The sequence below is a fragment of the Gossypium hirsutum genome, chromosome D09, assembly GCF_007990345.1.
Source record: "Gossypium hirsutum isolate 1008001.06 chromosome D09, Gossypium_hirsutum_v2.1, whole genome shotgun sequence".
In the NCBI taxonomy this organism is placed as follows: domain Eukaryota; kingdom Viridiplantae; phylum Streptophyta; class Magnoliopsida; order Malvales; family Malvaceae; genus Gossypium; species Gossypium hirsutum.
The window spans coordinates 41,103,341-41,113,345 of NC_053445.1; the positions used below are offsets into that span (position 1 = coordinate 41,103,341).

Below are 10,005 nucleotides of genomic sequence, written 5' to 3' on the forward strand. Positions count from 1 at the left end.
TTTTTAAATGTTTTATTTTCTTTCATTCTACTTGTCAACTCTACTAAGCAGAAATGCAACTTTCTTTTTCTATTTTTTCATCTCCCTTGTCACGTACATCTATAGAAAAAATATTTTTCATTCTTCTAATTTTCTACCTTTTCAATTTTTCATTCTTCCGATTTTCTTTCCATGCAGACAAGTTTAAGTCTAAGTTATTCGGGAACATAGAATAAAAGAAAGGACAGAAAAAAAATGATATCATAGAGGGACTCCAGATAAAGATAATACCGATATATTAATTTACGTTGTAATAATCATGCAAGACAGCCAATCAATTTGAAAATTGCCTTAAGATTTTCTACTAAAATAATTAGCTAGACAACACTTTTAGCCTAGCAATCTTCTAGGGAACCCCTTCGACTGCTAGAAATGAAATGGAAAAAAGAGGGGAAAACCATCTCATTTCTTTAATTAGAAAAACGTAAAGGCTCAATGTGCAAACGAAGCCCAAGTAGGGCCGAGAAATCAAAACCCCCCGAAGTGATTACTATATTTTTCCTCATAACTAGGTATTATGTATTAGTTCCTCATAACATGTTGAACATTCTTATAATTTATATGTGTATATAATAGTATATATTAGTAGCGGTACATGCTATATAATGGAAAAGTGGGTGTGGTGGGACAAGAGAAATAAAAGATCACAATAAATAGGCCATCATACTTGGAGACGGTCAATAAATACAAAGGAGTTGACAGGCCGGGTTTGAAAAGATATATTGACCTGCATTTCTCCTCCATCACGCCCTCACCCGAGGGCAAATCTCAGATTCTCCTTGTCTCATCCCATGAGAGAGAAAAAAATAATGAAATATCCCATCTCCAATGAAACTCTTCACTTCATATCAAGGTCATTGAAAGCCTACAAAAAAAAAGAGAAAACAATAGAAAAAGAGAAAGAGAAAAGCACCCTTCACAGCAAAGGGAAAAAGCTAGTGATTGGAAGCAAAGCACTGACAAAAGAAAATATATATAATCCAATAATCTCTCATGAATGAGTTTTCATGAACTACTATTCTGCCTGTCTTTCAACATCCATTGTTATATATAAATAGAGAGAGAGAGAGAGAGAGAGAGAGAAGTTTTTTGGAGCTAGAAATCATGAGAGTGATGGTACATTGTTGGGTCATGTCGGTTCATGGCTTCTCTGTGGCTGTTGTGGCTGCTATCATCATCACCCTCCATTCTCGAACCCATTTGAGTTGAACCTGTAGCACCTAGATTGAGATAAACCAACCTTGAATCCAGATTAAGGTTAGCAAGATTGCTTCCACTGCTACTACTGTTATGTTCATCACTCATTGGTGGGTAAACCGCAGTTGAAGTCGGTGGGTTTGCGTTTCCTTCTTCACGCGAGATAACCAAAGCTGCGGATTGAACAAGCTCAAGACATAGCCTAAGCTTATTCGGTTCAATGTGAGTAAGCCCCGGCACCGCACCTTTGAACAAGAAATCAGAGGTTAGAGTTCGAAGAATGTCCAAAGGAGTCACCCCATCAACGGTTCTTACATTAGGGTCCGCGTGGTGATCTAGAAGCACTGCAACCATATCTGGTGATACCATTTCCGCCGCAATATGAAGTGGGGTTTTACCTGCAGGGCCGGCCGGGTAGTTAACATCGGCTGCCCCAAGCTCTAACAACGTCTTAACCACTTCCCGGCTGCAGTTCTCGACAGCATAGTGTAAAGCCAATGCTTCATCAAGATTAAGACCCTCTCCCATGACCATGAGCTTAACAAGTTCAACATCCGATGAGTCTAATGCCCTTCTCATCCTACGAATCTTTTGGTCCTCAAGATCAGCGGCCGTAGCAAGATCATGGTGATGCTGCTGATGATGATGAGGGATGAGGGAGCGTCGAGCAAGGGATGACTTGAGACGCATCTCCTCAATTTTGGCCACCACATCGATGGGAAGATGCTTGGCGAGAACTTCTGGTGGTAGGCCTGATTTGGCCACTAGGTGGGAACAAGTAGACCAAAGTTGGTGCATGTCTTGCTTTCTTGAAGCTATTAGTACTTTCATAACATCTTCAATTGAGGCCTTCTCGACCATGCTGGATAATTGTTTCTGTCAAAGAAACAAAGAGAACAAAGCGTCAGCTTTGGCAGATAGGGAAATCCTATGGGAGATGAGAAGATGTGTCGTTTGCATTGGTAAAAGCAAAAATATAAAAATAAAAGTAAAAAGGATGTTTATGCAAAAAAAATAAAAATAAATTATGTTTAGTAAGGTGGTGCTCGTGGAGTAGGTTGGTTCCTTTCCAATTTAAACCCAAATGAGGAAAGTGAATGTTTGGGAAAGATTTGGTGTGCCTACTGTGGAAGACATGACTAGAGATCATCAAGATCTAAATTTAGAAAGTCTTGGGTGTGTAGCATTTAGATGGAAGAATACCAATTCAAGGAAAACTGAACCATATGGTTGTGCATAAAATCAAAGATAAACCCTTTGGCGTGTTTGTAAGGTTGTATTTGTTTTCATATCATTTCCACACACACACACAAAAAAAAGTCTTTTCAACATCAACTGTACAAAGAACCAAAAAAATATAGAGAGAGAGATGATGATGAAGAAGTAGAGGAAGAGCCCGTGAATACAGTAAAAGAAAACTGAAGGAACTACTAGTTGAATCAAGTGCTGTAGCAGAAGAACTGAAAAAGAAGATTTTCTGTTGCAGAAAAGAGACAGTTTCTCAATGAGTTGAAGATCAAACCCAATTACTACTACCACTACTTCAAAAGGAAGGAGATAAATATTTTTGTACAACAAAAAGGTTTTGATTTTTATATATATTCAGAAAAAAAAACTATATGCTTTGATCATGTATGATATTAGAAATCCCTTCAAGAAAAAAGGGAATAAAAATAAAAGAAAGAAATTCTGATTAAATTCCACTTTCCAAAAACAAAGCTTAGTTTTTTTTCTTGAATACCCAAAAACCCAAATAGAAAGGTTAACAAGACTCCTCAGACACACTGATCAAGACTCAGACAGCAGAGAAAGAGGAAGTAAAAGAAAAGAGTGTTAGTTTTATGAGTTATGATGATGATTTCTGAGAAAAAAGGAAGGGAAACCTGAGTAAGCAATGCAAGCTGTTCAACACCAAAGTATCTAGCGGCAGAAAGAGTATCAAGAGAAAGATCAACGGCAGAGGTGCAATGTGTATGCCAACACGCTCTTTCACTACAATTAGGCCTCGGCTCGTGCTTTTGAGGCACAATAGAGACTTGGCCACTATACAAGAACTGTAACAGCAGCAAGAACACCTCATATCCCACTGAGCTCACTAGAATAACACCGGGCCTTGATCCTGCTGCTGCTGCTGTTGGGTTCATCCTTGAACCAACCGGGTCTAACCCAGACGGAGGATCAGGTGAGCAAAAGAATTTCCTAAAGAAAAGGCTCCTGGCTGCTAAAATACACCTGTGGGCATGAACTAACCGACCCTCTACACTGAAAGTTACATCGGAGAAAGCTTGGCCATTGATGAGGAGATTGAGGTAGTCCAGGGAGAGAGATCTTAAGGACTCCTCAAAGCTACTCATTTTAGGGTTGTCTTTCACGAGTAAAAGAAAAAGAAATTCTGTTGCTTCTGAAAAACCAAGGGTCTCGATTAAGAAAAGATGAAGGAGATAGACAAAAAGAGAAAGATGGAGACGGAGACGATGGTTTTCATTTCAAAGGGAAGAAGAAATGGAGGTTACTGTTACTGGTTTTTGTAGAGAGATTCTTCCATCCCGATGGAGTGCTGTGGTTTGTTTCTGTATTTAAATAGCGGCCCTGATTTAATATAATAGAGTGGATGTTATTTTGTAGTTTTCTCTTATCCATATTTCTCGTATATTATATCTTATTTAGTGTATTTATTCCCGCGATTAATTTAATATTATAAATTTATATTTTAAAATAAAATATTATTTCTCCTGAACTAAACCCTTTCTAATAATTTTTTTTTGATTGAGAGAGAAAAATCATTCAAAATTCAACTCTCTCAAAATATTTTCATTCTTAATCTTTTCATTAATATTTTACTATAAAATTTAGTAACTCAATTAATCAATTAAATATCATTTTTCGTAATGCATAGATTAATGATATAATAGATGTGCTTAATTTTCTAATTATGTTATTATTGGAAAATTAGTTCTTAAATATGTTTTACTTTGGGAAGTTATATTTTGTGTATGATTGTCATTGTGGTAAGTTAGTATTAGTGTTGTTCGAATCGTTGAGATTAACAATTGTTGAAATTGTTAGAATTGTAATGTTTTTATTGGTGTTACATTCATTGAATATATACCATGTATGGTATAAAAAAGTTATGTTATTTTGTATGGTTGCCATGGTATATAAGTTAGTGTTACTATTTTCATCACCATTGTTATTAACAATTGTTGAAATTGTTAGTGTTCTTTATATATTTGAAATGTAATATTGGCAGCATCAAGATGCTAGATCGATTACTGACTCAAATCCATTTGAATAGAGATATGTATTGATTGAGATGGATTCATATTCCAATCGAACAAAATATTCAATATAACATTTAAGAGTGATGCTCTCTTGAATAGCTTGGAAATAAAGATTCTATGAAAAATCCAAGTTAGAAGTACTAAGTGCATATCTATCATAAAGTCTACAGATTTTCATGGTCCAACAAAAGGGGTATAAATACATTTCGGTGGATTTCAATGATAATGAAAATGTTGAGATGATGGCTTTTGGGCAGCAAAAAAATAGGGATGTTGCTATGGAGTTGTTGGTCGAGGTTGAAGGTATGCCTGATATCGGGTATGTGATTTCAAATTACACAAGCGTATTAACTATCCTAGTGCCTGCATATCATCTAGATATTACATCATTGTCGAATAATTCGGGTCCCTTTTGGGAATACTATGTACTAAGGTCAATGATGCATGAGAATCTCTCAATACTGAATATTCTTAGTACCCATCTCGATTACTATATACTTAGGGTCCACTATGCCGAAGATTCCCTTAAGATCAAATATTCATGGGCCTATCCTGAGTGCTATACTTAGGAGTCCATGATGTTAGATATTTATGAGTTGCATAATAGGATGTTGGTTATGTCATTGTTCACACATGTTTAAGTTGTTGAGGCATATCGTTTGAAGATGCTTAACACTTTTGGTAGGGGATACTCTTGGAGTAATGTAATTTAGGAGGAACACTAACCCTACCCATTTGACGACATCTCAAAACTAGAGCATCCTAATGATGACGTTGATGATTTCATCGAAGCCAAAGTGAAGCATAAGCCTAGGGAGAAGTAGATGTTGACGACATAAGTGCCACCAAACTTGTAATGATCCAAAATTTTTCTGATACTACAAAGTTCAGGAAGTGCTAGAATTTCTAGAAGTTAAACTGAGAGGTTTTTGGTAATGAGCATGGTGATGGAATTGCATTTCATTAATTAGTTAGCTGATATTGTTAAGTTTCATTAAATAGTTGGTAATTAGAAATTAGGATTTTGGCATATTGAACTATATCATAAGAGTAGTAAAATTACAGGGTCAATGTTTTAAGACTAGAAGTATGGATTGGAGATAGAAGAGGTCTTTATGTGGTAAATATACCATGTGTATGTGAGGAAAAAAATATCATTTATTGAATTTTGTTGGAGGGGACATTTTTTCTTAACTAATTTACATGATTTTCATTCAATTTCACGAGTAAAATTCTCATATCTTTTCTTTACAAATTTTGATCATATTTATTTAATCCAAACATGGAAGGTAAGGTTTCTAACAAACTCTTTCGTTATTTCAATTTTCAAAAAAAAAAAATCCTTCTATTTTCAACTCTTTAACTCATTTTTGCAAAACTTTCCATTAAAGGAGGGAGAAGATTCTTTGAGTTTTCTTGAATCTAATATCTTGATTTTAACAAGATAATTTGTTTTTCAATCATAAAATTTGGTTTCAATCCATAGAAAGTTGATTTCAATAAATTTTCTTTATTTTTTTCATTCACGTTTTGTTATGTGCTAGAAAGAGAGAGAGAAAGCTTCAATTTTGTGGGTTTCTTAATATTTTTAGGATAGCTTATTAATGATTTTGGTTTTTAAAATTATTAGAACAAAAAGGTTTCGATTTTTTTTTAATTTTAGATTAAGTTCTTGACAGATGCCATTAATATGCTCTAAAGAGAGAAAGGTTAGGAATCTAGAGTTTTGTTGGGAAATAGAGTTGTTCTAAAGAGATTTAGAGTTTTTAAGCTTAGGTATAATGTTAGATTTTAGTTTTTGTAAGGTTAGATTAGAGTTCTTTGACTGCCAACGTACATGCGCTAAATATAAGCAAAATATGAACAAAGATAACACGCGATGTACTGCAAGTATACATGTTAAATTGTAGTATAGAAATTTGTGTTACAATGGAACACGAAAGTATTTCAAGGATCTAACCCAAAAGAGATATGATGAAATTAACATATGAGATGACTAGCATGCACCAAATAAGAAGGCTATCGATTAACCGCCAGCGTACGTGCGTTGAAATATGCAAAATAAGAACGAAGAATACGATGGCTTGTACTAAAAGTGTACATGCTAAATTGTAATATAGTATTTTTACAACGAATTGTGAGAGTGTTTTGAGGATCGTACCCAAGAGATCGTCAAATTGGTAAATGCAATCGTCAAGTCAATTATGAGTCAAGCAATTATTAATCTAATAAATTTTGGAATTATTAATGCTGAATAAAAAAGAAATTGATATTAATACTAATTATAAATTAACAAATAAAGAGACTAAACTAACTTCCTTCATTGCTATAAACAATGTAAATGGTTGATATGATGGTTGATGATTTGTTAATCACTAACTAAGGTAATAAACTTATTCTAGTTATATTATTTGCCACTTCTAAGTAGGAATCTCTTCTCGTCTTACCCTAAATTAAGAATTACATCTAAGCTCTCCTTTCGATCTCAACACTCGACACAATCATACCAAACTATCACACGACAAACTCTCCTCTCAGTCTCATTTGCCTAGATTTTCCACTAGAGGCGTCAATTTTAGTGTATTTAGCAATTTGATAAATTAAACATACAATCAACCAAGCATAGATATTAACATGAATTAATAATCAACTCCTCAATCAACTATCAAATAAAATCAACACATGATTAAACTCTAATCCCAAACAAGCATTTTATGAAACACATGATTAGCATAATATATAAAAGATAAGAGTTGAGAAAATGCTCATTTATCAATAAAAATATGATGAAGCGCAAGAGTTTAATCCATCTTCATCCACAAAGCCTTTAACAAAATGAAGAAATTCTACAACAAAAATGATATCTACACTAAAAATAAAAGAAAGAAAGTCCTAGTCTACTGAGAGAAAAATATAAAAGGTCTCCCACAAAACTATTCTAATCTAAAAAATTTTAGAAATTATCAAAAAGTTGTTTAGAATAGGGCTAGTAATTGGTTTATATAAGACAAAATCGAAAGATAAATACCCTTATAGTTTGACTACACAAATACTAAAGGTTAAAAAATGGCAACTAATTTCCCTTGAAAATCAAGTCAACGTTTAGGCTCTACAATGTGATGCCACAACTTAGGACATATCTTGTTGCGACATGAAGGTCATCATCGCGATATTTCTCTTCTCCACATCACGATAAGACCACCTATTTTATCATTCTTTTGCTTTTGTCTCACACTTCTATGTTGTGAATTCCCTAGCTCGTGGTCGCAACCCTTTGCTACTATTCAGCCAATATGTGCATTTAAAGCTCTCAATTCATTCTACACAACCATATAACCTTTATTAAATATTAATAGTTAGTAAAACTATAAAATAACTTGAAAAACTCTAAAAATGAATCAAAAACACAATTTTACTTTCTAAACACAAAACATAAATTGTCACTAAAATAGCTTGGTTTTACTCAAAAACGTGCTAAAATGTGTGTGTGTAAGGATGGCCGCCTATAAATGTGTTATCATTTATAGTATAAATCACACACACAAAATATATATAATTAAATCGGCGATTTTTGCAAGTATACAAGTCAAATTGTAATGAATTTGTGTTGCAACGAAACACAATAAAGTATTCTGAGGATTGTATCCGAGGGAGGATGAAATAAATCTATTGAAAATCTCTGTACAATAACAAGTCTAAATAGTAATATTTAAATCTTGTATTAGGATAAACCATAAAAAATATTAATATCGAGAACTATACTAAAATAAATAACAACAAATAAAACACAAATGACTAAACAAATTAAACCAAACATGAAGATTAACTCGTTTCAGGGGTTATAATTGACTTCGAATTAGGGTTCTAGGGTGGATTAGCTATTAACTAATCAATTATTACCTCTCGGCCTCTAACTGATTAATTAATTGGTTGATGCTCGCTTATCTCTCGACCTCACTTTCTTAACTATGATAAATTACGTTTTACTAGGCAAACTTATCTCTCGATCTCGTTTAACCTAAACCAACTAATCCTATCAAGAAACCCTAAATCCTTCATTAATGACGTCCTCATCCACTCGTTAATCTCCCCTAAGGAATTTAACCACTCATCTTATTCATAATCTCAAACTCGATTGAATTAAACATGTAAATAACATGATTAAATCAGAAGAGAAAAGATATTAGAAGAATCCTGATTTGATGTCGATTGAAGCACGAAGTAACTAATCTCTCGATTGGAATAACAAATCTTGTTACCTGTGAAAGAGAAATAAACTTAAATACTTCGATTAAATAAAATAATTATTGGGTCGAAATCGATTCCAAGAGGAAAGAACAAAGAGATCATGAAAATTAAATGAAAAATTAATCTAATCCTCCTCCTAAATGATGAGGGTTTTTTAAGGCATCCAAGATGACATAGTTACATCAAACCCCTAGGGTTTTATTTATAGGAGTGTTGGCAGCCCGAATTAGGTCTTCAATATGTCCTAGGTCTTTGTATACAGTTGATTGTGTGGACAAAAATAGCCCCGAAATGCTTGGGCACCACGTCGGGTCTATGTTGTCCCATGCAAGACCTATTGCGCGACACAACACGTGATTAATGCTTTCTTTGGTTTGTGTCATCCATTGGGCCTATAATTCATCATCTACACACTCAAATCAACACATTAGAACTACCTAAGGCCCGTGTCGGCCTAATAGGTCACAATACTCACAAAATGTGTAAAAAAACACTTATTTTACTAACTTTTAATACTAACTACTAAATACTGAAAATGCAATAATTAATAATAAAATTGCTAGAAAAAGAAATAATTAATAATAAAAATGCTAGAAACCAAACTCCTTATGTGCGAAAATAGACCGAAATAGTTATTACATTTGACGCCAAGTCAAATACCCCTGCACTTCAGTCTTTGTTTTCCCTTAAGAAAACTGAACAAAAATAAAATAAAAATCGAAAACAAAATAAACTGAAAATAAGAAATAAACATGCAACAAAAGAAAATGTACTCAAGCTAACTTGATACAGGAAATTGGATAGAATCATATTAACAAGATAGTGTAAATAAACATATAACTCTATCATGATATACAATTGACTCATAATATCTAAAATTAGACGGGCTAGTTCATTATATTACGAAGCAAACAATTAAAAGAATGTTATGAATAGGTTTCCATCAAAACAAATATATAAATATACAAATTATGTTCAAATGAATATAAGTGGTAAAAATATCAATCATTGGCACAATTTCATCCACATAAAGTACTACCTAAGTCACATTAGACTTTTCGACTTGTAATGTTTTGCGGCTTAGGTTGGTTCAGAATTCAAAGAACAGGTTCGACAAAACGATTGAGCACGGAAGTAGTTTCACAGAATATATTGTCCCTGATACTCCCCCAATTTCGAATAATCTCACCACCTTATTTCCACTTCTTCCACCTTTCTTTTCTCTCCATTTATTAAGGCA

The 10,005-nt window shown here is 33.6% G+C and overlaps 1 protein-coding gene across 3 annotated transcripts; it reads right to left on the bottom strand.

The window, feature by feature from the left end:
- Window positions 1–477: 477 nt before the first annotated feature.
- Window positions 478–3,823, bottom strand: LOC107891351 (BTB/POZ domain and ankyrin repeat-containing protein NOOT2). Of its 3 annotated transcripts, none has more exons than XM_016816114.2 (3): window positions 3,120–3,823; window positions 1,160–2,112; window positions 478–904 (listed from the first exon to the last, which is right to left on the bottom strand). In XM_016816114.2, exons 1-3 carry the CDS (start codon window positions 3,588–3,590, stop codon window positions 883–885), a joined length of 1,446 nt encoding a protein of 481 aa, XP_016671603.1. In that variant the 5' UTR covers window positions 3,591–3,823; the 3' UTR covers window positions 478–882. The 3 variants fall into 3 exon arrangements, with proteins under 3 accessions (XP_016671603.1, XP_016671604.1, XP_016671602.1); XM_016816115.2 differs by lacking the exon at window positions 478–904 and having other exon boundaries at window positions 997–1,481; window positions 1,552–2,112; window positions 3,120–3,822; XM_016816113.2 differs by lacking the exon at window positions 478–904 and having other exon boundaries at window positions 997–2,112; window positions 3,120–3,822.
- Between the last annotated feature and the right edge of the window lie 6,182 nt (window positions 3,824–10,005).

What these genes read in the sequence shown, in the direction of transcription:
- LOC107891351 (XM_016816113.2), bottom strand. Translation starts at nt 3,590, where the DNA reads ATGAGTAGCTTTGAGGAGTCCTTAAGATCTCTCTCCCTGGACTACCTC. An exon ending in AGCTTGCATTGCTTACTCAG is followed by an intron (nt 2,113 to 3,119) that starts GTTTCCCTTCCT and finishes TTTCTTTGACAG; the next exon opens with AAACAATTATCCAGCATGGT.